General features: G+C 35.4%; 1 protein-coding gene across 5 annotated transcripts in view; it reads right to left on the reverse strand.

Moving 5' to 3' along the window:
• Positions 1-374: 374 nt before the first annotated feature.
• The window catches only part of PCDH17 (protocadherin 17), a 99928-nt gene continuing 81098 nt past the window's right edge, over positions 375-19204 (reverse strand). For 4 of the 5 annotated variants that reach the window (XM_060637039.3, XM_060637040.3, XM_060637042.3 and 1 more), the window contains one exon: positions 375-5085. In XM_060637039.3, the coding sequence (XP_060493022.3) occupies positions 4403-5085 (683 nt within the window). In that variant the 3' untranslated portion in view covers positions 375-4402. The remainder of the gene's footprint in view (positions 5086-19204) is intronic. The other variant, XR_009611396.3, reaches the window with a different exon arrangement.

Raw genomic sequence — 19204 nt, forward strand, 5'->3', positions numbered from 1 at the left:
ATGTGAGATTATGAGATGGTTTTTAAAAGGGACTTTTTCTGAAATCCTTTCGGTTCTTGCCCCAAATTAATTTCAAACCAACTGTAAAAATTAGAAGCCACAAGCATCTAGGCTATGACTCTGTGGTAACCATCTGACTAGCCAAAGTATCAAAGTTATCTGAAAGACGGTTAACCCATTCCTGTCGAGAACCCAGTGAGATTACTGTCAAAGACATTTTTCAAAAATCTTATTTTACCGGCAAACAAATACCTGGCAAAAACAGTTGTGATACCACAGTTGCTTTCCAAAATAATCACGATCAGTGTCCCTGTGGTACACAGGGTATAACACATCACCTCTGTGTTAATGAATTCAAGGGAAGGCAACACCGCTATTAGTAATAGCTTTTTATTCGGAGTCCTCATTTTCCAGATAGGTCACATTAAACACAGCCATTAAACAATAGCGTTGAGATAAATCCATACAATGTATGCTGCTTTTGTTGTTGTCCTTGTTCACCAATCGCTTGGTGCAGCTAAGAACCTTATGGTGTGATGGGGCTGATGAATGGGAATAGCCAACCTGCAAAACACTGGGGCCAGGAAAGTCAGACTTTAATCAGGTCTCATTCAATTATGTTTCAAATCAACACATCTTGATAGCCAAAACTCTCATTTGAATTAATGCTGTGATAAATGCTGTCTGTTGTCAAAAGAATATAATTAGACAATAATGAGTGGGCATATATTATGCCAGACCTCAGTCTACTTGTTGACCTCAGCAACTTCTACTCCATTAGGCAACAAACAGCTTTTAACCTGGTTCTAATAAAGCATACTGCCCTATTACTACATGACTTTTTTTCTGGTGTCATTTTTTAAATTGAGCACTGCCTAAATCCTTTAAAGGGAAGTCATGTTTTACAAAATCTCAGGAAAATGAAACAGAGTCAATTTCCCAACTAGGAATTCAATTAATTCATGGAGTAGTGAGCCAATCTTTGTATATTGACTGCAATAAGGATAAGTATGTAAGGTTAAGAAGTAATATGAAAGCATTCTTTAAAATTGCATGATATGTCTCTTTAATGTTTACTTTGGTATAGGTATAACTAACACTGATTCTCACTACTTTGAACTTTGATGAAAAGATCTTTTATCATTAACATTTAATGAAAAGGTTGTTTCGTTACTGATTTTTTTTAGTTCATCGGTAAACAATTTTTAGAACTTTTTGACTTTCTTACAAAAACTTCTATAAATTCTTAGTCTGTGCTTCACTTCAGTTATTTAAGGACCTAAAAGACAAAGTATTATCAAATTATTCTTTTTGAATGTGTGGGATTTTTTTGAGGGGTTGGTATTTGGAGGATGTGAATTAAGACAAATTTTCCACATTCTGAATTATGCTGAAACCCCTTGAAACATCACTGTTGGATCATGCATCACCCCTTAAAGCAAGTTGCTCTGTAGCAGGGTGATTTTGGCATCTCATTGACTTCCTCGGAAGCGGAGCACCAGAGGTCTGTGATAAAGGCAGCCGCCGGCCGAATGAATAAAGGTGAGATTCCCTCAACTCAACTATAAGAGCTTAGAGTCCTGACTGCTGAAATTACCACCAACTTGTAAATAAATAATCACTACTAAATACAGATAATGTGTTAAACAGCTAACACTAGTAAATCACTGGTGACAGAGGAGCCTAAAGGTAAACCCCTCACACATTGGCACAACCAGTTCTGAAAATCGTATAGTGTTTTAATGTCTTCAGACATATAGTAAATTGAACAACTGGTTACTCAGCATTAAGAATGCCTTAAAAATAAACCCTACCCTCTTTGTTGATCTCATTTACATACTGCCTCAGATTGAACTACGCGGCTACCTGTCTAGTAAGAGAGAAGCGACACTTGGTAAGACTAAATGGAAATTAGTTTTCCATCAAATTTCAGCTATCAAGCTAAATCAACCTGTAGTCTCCTGGCAAAAAATAACATCATATAACAGAGACAACACATTTCAGATACATAAATTGTCCAAAATATAGAGAGTCGATTAGGTTTCACATGTACAAGATCCCTTCTTTGCTAATTTAAACCTTTATGAATAATAAAAACCAAGAGTAGAGCTTTGGAAAGGCTGTTACTAGGAACCAAATCCAGTTCTCGAGAGAATAAGGCTGATGGGAGTTGTCCGCTCTTCCCTTTCACAGCGGCTTTGCAAACGAGGTACAGTCTAAAATCTTGACGGCATTTGACGGAAATATTTTCAGTTGAATTTTTCGAGGTTTAAAATTACAAAACTTAATTCAGTTCATTGTTTGTTTTTGCTTTTGTTTTTGTTTTTAATATAACGGTTTTATGACATTTATGCTGTTTCTACCCTGGCTTGGTGGCCAGAAAAGAAGGCACAGAATTCTCCACCAGTTTGCAAATAATGCATTTTTCTGCTCCAGTGCACAAACAGCCTTTATTTAACTCAGCACCACATTTTGTAAGGTATGGGCTGGAAACTGTTTGTCATGAAGCTGTAAAATGCCAAAAATTTTCGACGCTGAAGGAAAATGTCAATCAAGGCATTTTCCCATCTGCTGCTACTTCTGCAAGTGCTAATTTCGTGTTTCCCAATTCCTGAAATTTGAGGTTTCCTAGCCTCATATGGAAGTAAGTTTGAAACTTGCTAAATGTCACAAGAAAAGGTGTAACCAAAGGAAGGAATAGAAGGTGTATTGTTCTCGAAGGACGCCAATAAAAGGAGGCAGAAAAGTACGGAGAAAAAGGAAAAAAACAGTTTGCTAAGACCCAGACCTCTTGAAAAACACTACACAATGCAAGTAACCTTTGCTGGTACCACACATGCATTAAAGCATTTTTCATGGTTTTGAAATATAATGGGAACACACATCTTGAACCACGTAAGATACTTTTGAGAACCAATCAACGTTATGATATCTACATAGGCAGAAGCTGTATGTTATTGGAAAAACGTGAACAAGTTTCAGGTATTGGTACACATGTAATTCTTGTGACTTAGCGGGACTTTAATAAAAGCTTCTACAAGGACTTGCACGTAACCATGACTGACGGATGTATTTTTTGACCTTTCAGTTAGCTCCATCAGCTCACTCAAACACATTTTGAACAGATTATGTACTGTAGTACTTGGTAGACTATACATTAAACAAGAGACTTTGCTCTGAGGCACTGCTTCCCACATTCCATGGGGAAAAGGAAGCAGGAAAAAACAAAACTCATAGAGTTCGACAGCTACCGAGGCAACACTTGCCATTTACAATATAAGCCCAAATATTTTTGCAACACAACTATATATTAATTTAATAAAATACACAATATAGCTCTTATACACTCAACAATTTGGCTCATATGCACTGAATCTGCAATAAATCAATAAAAATATGTCATTTGATGTAAACACATTGAATCTTCTTACATTTGCACATTTAAATGGTCATGTGATTTGTGATGTCTAAGACATTTTCACTTTCCTGAGCTATTTTAGTGTCCAGAAACGAATGAAATATATTGATCGTGTTCATTCCCTCCGAATATTATCTTTCAATGGTAACTATTCTTCGGGTCAAATTTAAAACATATCCATCATTATTTATATGTTTGTTGGACACTAAAATGCTGAAGAGGCATTTTAAGCTTTCAAAAAAATTTCTTCTCCTTTAATGACGTGAATTAGTCTATGTGTGTGCAGGACAAAATGGACTATATCTTTTTACATTTAACTTTTATACGACATGAAGTGTCTTACAAATGACCAAGTTTTTTTTTTTTTAATTTTTTTTGACTGATGATATGGAATGTCCTTTGTGTTTATATGTGTGGCAGGTAACTTTGTACAGAAATGTTTACCACAAATATGTGTTAATGTTTGGGGTAGCTTGGACTACTGCAAGGTCTTTTCGGGACTTTAAGTAGAAGCCTGTGATGACGGCTAGAAATCCACCACAGATCACAAATTATGACCCTGCTTTGTATGGGGTTTATAGGTAAACAGTTAAGTCAGCATAAATCACGGAGGACAGTCTCAGAGTGATCAGAAATACTTCAACTCTCACGCTGCATACCTTCCTAACAGATTGTCAAAAGGTAACTCGCCTCCTCATCCTCCTTTGTCTTCTTTCCTTTTTCTTCTCTCATTTTCTTTTCTCTTTCGGCATCATTAATTCTGTCCTAATATAAGTTTGGTCAAAACAAAACCATTGTTATCTCTGAAAAAGAAACAGCAGTGAAAAGAACATACTTGTGGGCACTTCAGATGTTCACTAAAAGCCTTAAAGCAGCATTGGTCTTTCTTCGTCCCTGTGAAATGGGTTGTCACCAGGAGGGATCATTTTTAAATTAACAGAAGACACAAGAAAATGCCAATGCTTTTTTTTTTTTTTTTTTCCCTCACTTTCTCACAGCCACAGGGTCATTTCCCCGGCAGTCCTGCAAAAGCTTATCAATCTCTCTCACGACTTCCTCTGCATCCACCGATTCTCTGCCCAGATCCCTGTTGGGGTGGTCAAGCTGTTCAAGAACAGCACCCATCTCGCTGGAATCCCGGCTGGCTCTAGAATGCACATCTGCAAAGACCCTTGCCATCTGATCGGGAGCCATGAATGGAGGGTCTCTCGGTTGCTTACTGGGTGACAGATACTGACTGTCAGTGGGCAAGTACTGGCTGCTTGCTTCGGCCAGGCCTCCTGGTTTCGCTTCGCAACCATCCAGAGAGCCTTTTGTTGAGGTGCAAGGCTCGATGCATGCCTTCGTTGGGCTGCTTGATGCTGAGGGGACCTCTTGGAGGAGAGGGCTCAGGGCACGTTTGGCTTTTAAATAAGGTTTAACATTGGCAATGAGAATAGTGTGCTCTCGCTTGTCTTTTCCAAATGTACAAAAAGTCTTTTTCCCGGTGGGATTCACAGTTTCGTAAGTCTCAGTCTCAACATTAGCTTCAACTGTGGGTACAAAGAGATTTGTGCGGTAATCTGCATTTTCAGCCTGATTGGCTGCAGGGAACTGTGGCATCCAACACCTGTCAGAATGACCAAGCACTCGGCATTCATCTGTGCAATTAACGCACTCTTCTGGTTCTGCAAAACAAAAGAGAAAACAGCAAATCCAATCATTAGGGTTGCTTTTAAATTTCTACTGAGGCTGCCATCAGCTCTCAGTGGGCTTGTTTGACCTCTGGTCTCTTAATTAAAAAGGAAAAGAAAACAATAATTAAAACATTTCAGGATGGTTGCATAAACCTGCTGGTTGAGACAATGGTTTTATTTAAGTCTATTCTCTAGATATTAATGAATTCCCATAGCCTGGGAAGAAGTAAAAAGTGGCCATTGGAGAATCATTCTCAGTGGAATAGAACATCACTGTAAACTAACCTCCTGGAGATATCAGTTAGTCTTTGTTCTGTATAACCCATCCTGGAAACAGTGAACTTCAAAAAGGATTACCAGGATTAATTTTTCAAATCAAATAATGGGGCAAAAACTAGATCACATACTTCCATAACAAGCCCTAAGCTGCTTTTTTTTTTTCATGTTTTATCCCTATTTTGCTTGTAATTGTTATTTTGGTGATAGTCATGAAATAAAAGGTCTCCTTTAAAAGCCTACCTTTCCTACTGAGAGGAGCAAATGGAATTTTCTATCAGAATATGTTATGAATAAACTTGTCAAAAAGTGCACATTCCTATTTTATTAGATATGGGTATGGATCATGCAATCAGTTTTCTTCACTTCAGCTTTTTTTTTTTTTTTTTTTTTTTTTTTTTTTTTTTGGTGTAAGTAGGTGAAAATGGGTTTAGTCAACAGAGTTCAGATGAATGACAACTCATGATTTCCTGTTTTCCACGATAATGTCTTCCGTGAAAATGTTTGCTTCTCTCTTTTGCCAATAGGCATACAGAGAATCTAAATAAAGCAGTCTTTAATGACCTCTCTTTCAAAGATGCTGAACAGAAAATATGAAAGAAAATTCCTTCATTATGACGATAGCTGCATAATTCCACTGCCCCAATATTTTCAACTATAACTGAACTACCTCTTCCCAGTTGTCACTTTCATCTACAAATGATTGTTTCCCCTTATATTTAATGGTTCTTTTTAAATCAAGGACCTTTTTTTTTTTTTCCAGGAGAGGATATTTACACTTCACCTCTGTGGGATGGGACTAGAATTCCCCACACATTTAGCAACCCTTGGGGCAGCCATTTAATTGATGTGAGAGGATCTCTACAAATTCATAGTGTCCTGTGCAAGGGAAAAAAGGCCACATGGAAGATACTTAAAATAGAAAGCACCATATTTAATAGCCCTGATACATTTATACAGTTACTGTTCAAAGTCATATGTAAAATCTGAGTTCATATTTAAAACATATAAATAATTCCTTATCCAAAAAAGAAAACATAAACTACAACTTGATTTATCTCAAAAGGTTTTAGGATAAGAGAATTTCTTATGAGATTAATTTTTTTCTCGAAAGAAGTTAGAATAGTGTCTTGACAGAATAAAAATATTGTGGTTTTTCATAACACGTGTCATTCATATTGGTAAAATGTTAAAAATGTATTCAGGTAGCTTGCCTGTATTTTAATTTTGTCGTGTTTTCAAAAATATATTTCCATATGAATGAATGAAATATATTAATTGTATTATGTAATGCAGGCAAGAATAGTGAACTCAAGTACTCACACCTATAGACTCAAATACTATCTGTTTCTTGGAAGATTGTTAGACGGACACAAACAGCAGCAGAAAAATCTAGCACTATAAATTTTTTAGGAAGCCTTCCTGTATGGATTTAAAGTCAAACAGAAATTTGAAAACAAATAGATATTAGAAAATTTTCATATCAGGTATCTGTTTTCTCTACCTATTCTGCATGGGAATCATAAAAATCACCTTTACATCTGTGTCTGTTTGTGTTAGAAAGAAAATACGTATGATTTCATTCAACCAATTTTGTCCTCCACAAATATAGTAGAATACTGTCTACTTCATTAGATAATATTTTTGTAGCTTTTAGAGCCATGACTTCTAAAAAATTCATTTACAACCAATGCACTCTCTTCGAAATATGCTAACATAGTTTTATATTCCAATATTGACTGGCCTTCAATTTAAGCAATTTGGATGGCCTAGCACTGAATAAATTCAATATGAATTTAAAAAGGGAGTAAAAGAGATAGAATAATGCAGATGTATGAAAGTATAAATCGACCTTGAATTTGAAACCATCAACATGAAATGATTGTTTGCACTTCACAGCTGAAAAATCTGCAGCTTTTTACTTCACTCCTTCATGTCCCAACCTAAGGAGCAAATTCTAAGTATTGATCATGATACATTATAAGCTGTTCACCTTCTGATTAGACTGTAATTTTGATCACAGCGGTTCCCAGACAGTGAAGAAAATCTAATGGACACTTTTATACAAGCAGCAGAAACCATGAGCAAAAAGTGAACTGTAATTGCCAAGGGTCAAATAAGAAAGAATTTATGAGAAAGCGAAATTATTTCTGAAGGAACATAAATAAAGAGATGAATAGGTAGGTACAAACAAAGAGACATAGGTAGTATATAACGGATGACCACATAGACATAGAAAGTGGACAAAATGAAAAACAAAGAAGAAAAAAGGAGAGAAGAAGGAAAGAAAGCTAAGTGGAGGGAAAGAGATGGGAGGGAAGAGGAGCTGTACGGGAGGATTCCTGTCATGTATACCTTCTCCTATGTATTTTTAAGATCCCCTCGGTACACTAAGTATTTTTATTATAAAATAATAGTGTGGGGCATTTTCTCAAGACGTAGAGCTACAAAGGTAAATAATGAAACTTCTGCCTGTACCGTAGGGAAAATGGAACCCAGAATAGATATGTCAAATTATATACAACAGAACTGAAAAAGAAGCAAATTATATAGACAGCCACTATTTGCATAGATTAGATATTTGTATCAGAAACCAAACTCAGAGACCCTGGGTAGAAGTAAAAGTAATTGATCCTAGTCCAAGATTCACTTTTTTTCTTTTGGACTAATGTGAGATTACAAAGAAATTATTTACCCTCATTTAATGATTTCCTCAATATAACATGATTACCCTTTCACAAATGCACCCTTGGCCAAGAAAGATATCATAATCCAAATGGTGTGCAGATGAGAAACTGACAGATAAGCATGCTTATATTACAAAGAGAAAACTATTCTGAAGTCCAACAGCTGGAACTCTGGGCAATTCTGCCTGCAGGGAAGGTTTACAGTGTCACATTTTTAAAATGTATGATTCCTTGAAGGATCATGTGACAACCTGATAAATTTAAGTACTTGTTTAGTATTAAGAATTATTTTCTATGCTCTTATAGACACATCTGAGTATTACACAAGCTCTCAAAAAGAGGAATCTAAATATAGTCATCTTAATTATTTTAATTTTCCATCTTAATTTATATATTTTTGCAAAAGATATAAAGTCACACAAATGATTATAGTACTTGCAATGCAGCTGCACAACAAACCATACACACACACACACACACACACACACGTAGAGATCTTTATCTGTGTGTGTGTGTGTTAAATTTGACCTTTCTCCAGGATATAGTCCAAACAAAATTTTAAAACTGAAATGTATAGCCAATGTATTCCTGAAAATTTACTAGCAGTTATTGCCAGAAGAGAAATACAGATGAAAAAATGAAATGCACAGAAATGTTCTATATTCATAATTTAGGAGATAACATACATACATATAAAACACACATATATATGTACACATTTTTATATAAAGCATTACATGTATAATGTACATAGGTAGGTATAAATCAATCTCCAATAACATTTTAATCTTTCCCTTTGCCCTACAACTATTGGTGCAAAATCCGTGATTGGATCAACAACTTGACTACCTCTGATTTTAGAACTTTATATAATTCAAATTGATTTAGACATAAAGATGTCTGAAATCTGCATATTCATATTGGCTGACATGTCTGAAAGCTTTCTTTTTAACCTAGACTAAGCAGTTTAATAACTTAATCTTAGCGATAGTAGGCAAGCAACCGTTTGGTGCGAAAATACACCTTCAAAGGAGCTGTCATTGTGGAAGTTACATCCTGCAAGGAAAAAAAAATTATTTAGGTAAAACATCAAACTACCTGCCCTTAAATTATTGGGTTTTAGCCATCTTCCATAAAGCTTTCCATAACTTCATGTTTACAATGTGATTTAAACATTGTGATGTCACTTTATCAATAGGAGTGCAGAGACATCTCAAGGATAGGTAAAAGGTACCAAATATTACTATGTATAAGATTATAATTTGAAGCCAAAGCACTCTTTAAACCAGTAGGAACTAATAAAGATTAAGGGCGCATTCGCTAAACATGATTATTTTGGGAAGAGTCAGGGGAAACAATCCTTGCGTATCATGACTCGGTGGTGTTCATTACTAAGGGAACGTGTCAAGAAGCCGGCCCCCATAAAATTTCCTACTCCGGAGTACATCTACCCCTTTATTCTAGTCTCTTTCACTCTCAGGCCGGAATTTATCACAAACCAGAATCAAGCTTACCTTCCCTGTCTTCAAAGCACTATAGCACACTACCCAAAGAGAGATGCTTGGCAACTGATTTGTAACTACTTAAGGAAATATTAGAAAACATAAAAGGATTTCCTCCCCTCAGTTTCCATGTGACTGCTGCCTCCAGAGCCCAGATACTTGTATGAAAACATGCATATAGTTTCTAGCATAAGAATTTCAGATATGCTTCAGATTTAATTTTTTTTTTAGATTTATTTTTTTATAATGAGGAAATAAAGGTGTCACAGAAATCCAAAAACCAAACTCCACATATCAGGGAGTCAATGAGGAAGTTCTAAAATGCTGTGGCCATGGGGGAAGGGCATGTGAGAGAGAGTTTTCTCTGCTTTTTGACTGTCAATAAAATGGCTTTATTTCTGCTTTGTAAACAGCTTTAAATAGGAATAGCTTTCTTCCCTTAGAGTGGTGGTTTCTAGCAGCATCTTAAAATTAGAGTTGTTTCCAAGTAGACAACTCTATAAATGGAAGTCCATTTTTTATTTGTTCTCGTTTTTCTTTTTTATTTCTAATTTACCTTCTTTCACCAATGTAAGCTTTCATAACACCTAATTAGCTGTCTGGAAAAGCAGAGAGCAGGGACCCATCTCTATTTATGGCTGGCACTGGTGTTTGGGAGATTAACTCTACGGAATCTAAACTAGGAAGCCATCACAGATTATCTACCAGGAAACAATGACAAACCAAGACCTTTGACTGGCAGTTTCTGTGTATCAGTTTCCTACTGAAAGGTTTTGCTGGTATGAGAACAGCTTGTTTTCGCTGTCTTTTTCTGTTCTTCAGCACACACACTCAATTTCGCACATGCACACACACTTCCTTATGAGTGCAACAAATTCCGATTTAATCCAAATATATTCTAACGTATCAGATAAAAAGTATCAATGCTAAAATAGAAACCTCATCAGAATACAGTCCAACAAATCTGTGATTAAATTTTCCTTTCAGTGAGTTGACATAATTCACAAGATCCTGTGAACTGACACTTTGCTAACATAAACAATTCTTTCTTTTTTTGGCGGTTGATGATTATTCACTGACTTTCCTTTACCATCCTATAAACCCCTTACACTTGTTATCATGATGGGGTGAATCATTCTGTATAAATGGCACCTTATCTATATTCATTCAAATTATTTCCATTTATGATTTCTATGTCTCATTTACTAGCCGATTAATTAAAAATAAACCTTCTGATTTCAGTCTATCTGACTACAAGAGGGGTAAAATTTCACTCTCGATATTATTTCTAGAGACAGTGTTGGAAACTTGTCTCAAAACTTTTTTTTCTGTGTCAGATAAGAAAGAAAAAGAATATATTACAATTTTATCACACGCTTTTTTTTTCTGCCAGTGTTCACATGACTGCGAGGCTTAATTTTAGCACAATTTTTTAATAAGGTTGGTACATCCCTTGTGCAGGGAAGACAAGGAAGGAGTTAGGGAAAATGTGGCATCAGAGAACCAACCACTAAGATCACTGAGTGATCTTTCATCTACCACATTGTATGATCCCCGCATTGTGCACGGGGATCTAATGTTTTACTGATCAAGGAACTAACACACAAATACACCTGTGGGATGTGCTGTTGCTTCTTTTGTTTTTTTTTTTGTTTGTTTGTTTTTATTTTTTTAACATCTATGTATTATTTTGAGACAGAGAGAGGCAGCTTCTTTTGTTTTGTTAATGTCAACGGGACCATGAATCGCGTTATGTACGCTGATATGCTCATTTCGTGAGGATGTCTGTTCACACGTTGGCAGTGACACCATGAATAAACTGCAGGTTACAAGTCCAGAGACTTGCATTGTGTCCTAACAACTGGCCATCAGGAAGCAGAATTTGGGCACACAGTTCACGTAATAAAAACACTGAGAGAAAAACGCATATATTTTTAGGTTGATCCACTGCCAATCAGGCTTCCAGGTTTTACTTCAGTTGTGAAATGCCATTCTAGCTGCTTTTGATAGGTGGAAAGCACATTTTGAAGTGGAAGTTATTATAATACTATCAAATAGTCAAACCATGGCAGCTTTGAAGCAGCAGTCCCCCAGCGTGCACCTGCATTGCACAATGCTTCCGAATGTATTGCCACGGTTGCATTCAGACACCAGAAACCACTGGCCTATATCATAGTCAACCGAATCCAATTGCAGCTGGGTATGTGGAGCACTGGGAGCATTTGCACATACTATTCAGTGCACCTGCATGCCTTCAGGGATGGTTTTAAGTGTTTGTGACCCTTTGGACAAAACAACATGTCTACCAGAGTGAATTTTCTGGCATATATATTGACCACATATAGTAATGCTCTAAGATGAAGAAAACTTAAATTAAACGGAAACTTAAAGAATGAGAGCCAAAGGATATAAGGAAATCTGATATAGAAGTAGCAAGAATATCTTATAAGTGAGAATCTAAACCATGCATTGGGAACCTATAGCACAAATATAATTGTGTCCCATAGTGCACTGCCCTGAAATTAACGTTCGTATTTTAGCTGTCCCCCCTTCCCCAATCTGTAGGTGCAGCCATCATCACCTGGGGCAGCAGCAGATGCTTAAAGTGAAGGCACAGATAAATGGGGCCATCTCTTTCTTTCTTTGCTCCTTTTCTTAATGTTTATTTATTTTTGAGAGAGAGAGAGAGAGAGAGAGAGAGCGAGAGCGAGCACAAGTGGGGGAGGGACAGAGAGAGAGGGAGACAGGGGATCCCAAGCAGCCTCTGCACTGACAGCAAAGAGCCCAACGTGGGGCATGAACTCACGAACTGTGAGGTCATGACCTGAGCTGAAGTCCCAAAAGTTTTCCCGCTTAACCCACTGAGCCACTCAGACGCCCCAGGCCATCTCTTTCTTAACTGGTAGGTTGATAAGAACTGGCTCTGAAACTTGATACTATACTAATGAAACAAAGTTTGCATTTTTTTTTTTTTTTTTTTTTTTTTTTTGTGAGTGAGGGACTCTGACAGAGTCAAGAAAAACAATAGAAAAACTCAAAGAAAAACAATACAACTCAAATGCACCACGAGAGTAATAACAGCTCAAATTCAGTGACAGCATTAGATATGTACAGTTCGGTGGTTAGTTTGAAGAAGCTATACTCAAGAATTCACAAGGTAAGAACGAATCAAACACAAACTTTGTGCTTAGGCATTGGAGGTTTTCAAGCAGTCATCTTGAATAGAATGTTGTAGAACAGTAATGTATCAAGTAAAAGTTTGTCATAGACAAACCTATGTGTATCCACTTCTAAAATTCTCCAGTCTGTAAGAATTTATCTCTTCACTAAGGCATTTCTACTCTGACTGGAAACTAGAAACTAGGTTTAAAATCAGCTAGGGCAAATAACTCCTGATCAATTACATTTTGAACTATGTTACATGAGGGTCAAGGAACAGAAATACAGAGAAAAGTGTTGACTACAATATTGTGAAAGGCTTTGTACTAGTCATAGTGCTTGATCTAAAATTCAAAGGACGATGAGTTTCAACAAAAAGAGAGCAGGAAGAGGATGATCCAGGTGAAAGGGTTAGAAAGTGAAACAGTAACCACACAGGACTGTGCATTTCACAAGATAGTAAAAGACCACTTTAGAAGTCAAAGGACATATGTGGCAATACCAAAAAATAAATTATTAATGTACAGAACATTGACTAGGATTTAAAAGAGAATAGAAAGGCTCTGAATAATAATAATAAAAAATAATGAAGCAGACAATGAACCCTCAAATTATAGGTATTTGAATGTCCTATGTCTCAGAAGATTTTTAAAATATGTGCTTGATCAAAAAGGTATTAGACAGCACTTATTAACATACAAAACTGAGATGAGCCACAGGGCAAGCAGCATTCAAATCAGCATTATTTCTGGAAACAGATATATAGAGTTTTGGTCCCCACCAGGATATCTCCAGCAGAGCACAATAGGACATGACATGATTCACTGGCGTAGTCATTCAGACCCCATTGTGACCCCATTCTGCTAACATCTCATCCTACTCCTTATAAACTAGAGAAAAGTCTTAATGCATGTTGACTCAACTGGTATTTTATATTAATAGGATAAATCCTGTATTTTATAATTCTGCATTAGAAAAATATTTCCTCTTCTTACATCTACTTTATATGTCTTCACTCTTTCTCTAATTTGCTATTATTATTACCCAACCATAAGATTGCATATGAGCACATCTGAAAGATTAAAGGATTCTTTGAGAACGCCAGAAGAGGAAAGGTTTGGAAGAAAGAAGATATGTTTGGGGTCTAGGAGAGAGGTAATAAATAATTTTACAAGGTAAGGAGAATGGCCACAAATAAGGTAGATGAGGAATCTCAGAAACTTTTCAAAGTTGGTTCCGGATATGAAGAATAAATTTCTACAGGAAATTCCTGAAAATGTCCAAAATAAGCATTCCTGTTTAGGATGAAGATAATGCCACATTTTTCCACTGAATTATATATACCAGCATTGCTTCGTAACTCATTATTTTTTAATCCATTTGCCTCAGTGAGATCCTTACACACCTTGAGGATCAAGGTACCGATACTGTGTTCCATTCTTTCATTCTTTCATGCTCTATTCCTTGAGTACACAGAACACGTTCAATATCTACACCTGAAAGCTACCATTGATGTAAAAGAAGAGTAAATTAAAAAGGCATCTAATACTATTGGTAATCTACAATAGAAGAGACTATTCCTTATAATTTACTTATTTCAAAATCATTCAAACTAGAATTTAAATAAAAAATTGAAACAAACAAACAAACAAAAAACCTCATTCATTTATGAGGTTGTGAGCTTAGCTTTTAGAATGATCCCAGGACCTAAACAATGTTATGCAAAATGGCTCTCTTTCACTGTGAATTATACAGGATTTAAAGTTCCATGAGATCTGGGGCACCTGGCTGGCTCAGTCAGTGGAGAATGTGACTCTTGATCTCAGGGTCATGACTTCAAGCCTCACTTTGGCCCTAGAGCTTACTTTAAAAAAAAAAAATGAAGTAACATCATATCTGTCTGTTAGATACCATGCTTATATAAAAATCTAAAGTTCTCTATTTATTATTGATAACCTATAGAGTTCCATATTATTTGTTTATTATAATTTAAAATAAGATAAATAAATCTGCCTGGGATATATATGTAAACACAGAGGTCAGAATATTTCCCCTTAGGGTTTTTTTTTAAATCAGTGACACCTTTATTGAAATTAAAGTCTGGATTTAAATAATCACCTCTTTATACTTTTAAATTAAAGAAAACAGCAAGTATCCTGAAAACCCACACCTTAGCATCTATAGGTTTTTTTCCTTCACTCCTGGGTTTCTCCTTTTGTCCTTTTTTGATTCTACTTCATTGTTGTGTCAAACGTGCCAGTTTCTCTGTTTTAGTTTAAGTTAGCTGCGTCTATATCTTGTACTTTATCTGATAGCTATCATCACATGTGAATTCATTAATAAGTCCCTGTAATTTTAGAGTCTTGAAAGGGTTAATGCAACTTCCAAAAAGAACCTGATTTATATACGGCGATAAACCTAGCTCTGGCATGAAATAGTGAAAGACATTTGGTTTACAAGGACAAATTTAAAATTATAACAACTTAAACACTACTCCGAATTTCAGGCCCAAGACTATTTAAATATGCTACTATTCTTCATCTTTAAAGAGGATGTTTTCTTATGCTTTTATTGCCTCTGTTAGCTAACCCCATCTCAGATAATGACACCATTTTTGATGACATGGATGAATACATCCAAAATTCAAGGCATCCTCCCAGCAAAGTGCTAATCCTGTAAGGAAGGTCAATGAAAACATGCCTGTTAAGCTGAGCTCCTTGCAAGAAGCAAGGAAGATAGTCTCATGAGCGTTTTTCTCTCAGGCTTGCCATCTGATTTCTATTGGGATATATATCTGTGTACCAGTTCAAATCCCATTGTTCATCTCATTTCTAGCACTTGTTTTCAATTGCTAGAGACAAGTACACAGAGCTGGGTGTCATTTTTAACATTCTCAGAAAACAGAGTTAATTCAGATGCAACTAATCCTCTCTAGCTTATTATTTAGTGATCAACACCTGCCAACAGGATTTGGGAGTCCCAAAAGATAATTTTTTTAAGAAAGATTTTTGTGTTCTCATATTTTCAATAACATTCTAGTCTCTGAAAGCTTTTCATAAAATTCATAGGGCTCTACTCTAGAGATAGATCCAAAGTTTCGATTCACTTACCTTAAATTAGTTGGACACGGTTCCAAAAGAGCAGATCAGTTCAGGACTTTTTAAAAACATAATGTTTTTAAAGAAAGATGCAATACAAAATGTATTTATGGACATATATGAATGGGAAATATATATGAAACTATACTTCTCTATAAATGATTCCTCCAAATATTGCTTATATTACAACTTAAAAGTGAACCAAAGGTAAGTGTTCTTGATGTGCATGCATACACACACACAAATGATAATAAATATGTATTTTTCACCAAAAATGCCTTCTGTGAAATGAAGTTTGTCTGAAAGTACTATTCAGATTGATAGTAGCCCAAAGGTAACTTTAGATTAATACACCAAGGGGCGCCTGGGTGGCTCAGTTGGATTAGCATCCGACTCTTGGTTTCAGCTCAGGTCATGATCTTGCGGTTAGTGAGCTCAAGTCCCTCGTGCTCCATGCTGACAGTGCAGAGCCTGCTTGGGATTCTCTCTCTCTCTCTCTCTCTCTCTCTCTCTCTCTCACTCTCTCTCTCTGTCTGCCCCACCCCTGCTCATGCTCTTTCTCAAAAATAAATAAAATTAAAAAATTAAAAAAAAAAGAGTAATATACCAATAGTTTGAACCGAAACAATTTGGCCTTGATTTTATTAAAACAACTCCTACTACCAAGCTGCTCATGTTACCACAATTATTGCTACTATATTATAGATAGTTTTAAAATACATAAAGAGTAGGAAAGGAAAGAGAACTAACAATTTAAATAAAGCCTGTTCTTGGAATTACTTCTCTGAAACCATTCTGTTCTTATTACCTTTAGTGTGCTGTTAGTTTATTGGAAGCTGATGTTTTTTATCCTGTATGATTGGGTCATCCCAAGAATGAAAATTTAAGCAAAATCAATACACTCAATACTATGTTCTAGAGTAAATATACAAAAGTGTTTCTTGTAATGGACTTTACTGGCAATGACAAGCCATTTTTCTGTAACAGCTTTAATATTTTGTAATCATTAAAGCACACTGAAGCAATGGAGAAATTGGGAAAAGAGGTCTGGAAATTCATATATTGTAAGATAGGAGATGTGTCCCTCTATATCACCCTGCTATGTAACCAAACCGAGAGTCAACAGCTATTGGAGAAGGCTATCCTTGAATCACAGCAAAGATAAAAATGTATTTTTAAAGGATATGAAGGCTTATCCATCTATAATACAGTATTAACATCAAAAGGTGTCTACAGTGATGTTTTAAATACTTTCTTATCTTGGAGAGTACTTTCTATGATTTAATTGATAATCAGTCATACCTGGAGCAAAGAACAGATGATAAAAGTGAAGTGTAGTCCCCATGAGTAATATTAACGGGGAAATAAATATAAATATATGAAAACTTATTTTATTTTCAGACTTGCAATCTAAATCTAATCTAATTGGAAATTCATATTGATATCACAAGGAGAATTCATTGAATTCATTGAGACAGTCTTTTTTAAATTCAGGCATGTTATATTTGTTCCCCCCCCCCCCCCAAGAATATGTATGCTCAATTTCAGAAGAAGTGACCCTTTGTGTTGCCAAAGCTATTTTTGAGGAGCTGCCTAACAATTTCCATGGTCATTCCTGAAAAAGGTTATACAGTCGTCCTCCCTTTCCCATACAGATACGGTCCGAGACCCCAGTGGATGCCATGAATAGCACCAAGTCCTATATACACTATGTTATTTCCTATACATTCATACCTACAGTAAAGTTTGTTTTTAAAAAGGTTTATTTTATAAATTAGGTACACTAAGAGATTAACAATATCTAATAGTAATATAATGCAATTGTAACAATATACTGTAATAAAAATTGTATTGTATGTACCCTTCTTGCAATAATGTGAAGTGATAGAATACCTATATGATTAGATGAAGTGAGGTGAATGATGTAGGCACTATGACGTGACATAGGCTACTATTGACCATCTGACGAGATGTCAGAGGAGGGTCATCTGTTTCTGGACCATGAGGTTCACTTCAGGTAACTGAAACCATGGAAAATAAAACTGTGGATAAGGGGGACTGCTATAATCTGAACTACTCAGCCTCGTGTTCAAAACCCTCTGTAATCTGCCCCAAATAAATTATTTAGGCAGTTCTGTCATTAAAAAAACAAAAAACAAAAACAACAAACTTAGATTCTAACAAGTAGAATTTGTATACTTTCTGTTCCAGCAAATATTTCTGTAATCTTTAGGAAAATGGTAGCAATCATCTAACTGAACCCTAAAATTCCTTTAGAAGGCTGTAATTATTACCTAGGTCAATTGGAGGATGTGGAACATGCTAGTGGACATATACTTGGGATCACAATGTGTCTGCTCAAAAGAGAGAACAACTTGAATTTGAGAAAGTGTCACTTTAACCTTAAATTTTTAGGTGACTTGATGGTTATGTTCCTTGATCTAAAATTATCTAATATTAAAACCCAAGGTGCAATGCAAAATGGAATGAAATATAACTATTTGATCTGGCAAATTTCTAATAAAATATGTATTTGTGTTTCTTCATTGAATTGATAGAAAACATGCATGATCACAACAGAAAATTACCTAGTTAATTATTATTGTAAATAAGGTCACTGTGGTAAGTATTATTGCAAAATAGAAAATTATTAAGTTAGAAGTACTTGGCAAATGAAACTTCTTATCTATTGGGAATGATGCTTTTACGATTAAAAACATATATATCTGCACATTATTCTGCATAAAATTCAAATATAAATGATTCATTGTAAGATTAACCATTTATTTTAAAAGGTCATAGTCTAACATATATAACTCATTGATCTACTTATTATCCATAAACATAAAGGTTGTATCTATACGAACCATATAGTTGAGAGATAACAGTGATTTCAACAAAAAGCTAAAGTTATTATGATTGTTTTACAACACACACATGCATGAAATTATTATATTACATATAATCATTCTAGTATTTTAAAAATCAAAGAAATATATATGTACAAAAATAGGAAAATATTATATTCAATGAGCTCCAGTAACAGAGTTTTAAATTGAAGACTTTTATTGTAGCATATATGTTGATGGAAAATATTCATAAGCTTCACTATCTTGATATTTTAAGTGAAGGCAATATACGTTTTAAAATGACAGCTTCCAATACATCAGGTAACTATCAACAAAGGAATACAACTAAAAAGGCATGCATTCATTTCCTTATATAAGCACCCTTTGTACACATGATGAAAAAATACATTCCCATACCAAGTGGAAATGAATGGAAGGAGCCTTGCCTAAGGACAAAAATCCTCTGGAACTATTTAATGGAAATAAAATAAAGACCTAACCCGCCTTACAACAGCTTTTGGGTTTCCTGATGCTCAGTG

The sequence above is a fragment of the Panthera onca genome, chromosome A1 (genome assembly GCF_046562875.1).
Source record: "Panthera onca isolate mPanOnc1 chromosome A1, mPanOnc1 haplotype 2, whole genome shotgun sequence".
NCBI lineage: Eukaryota > Metazoa > Chordata > Mammalia > Carnivora > Felidae > Panthera > Panthera onca.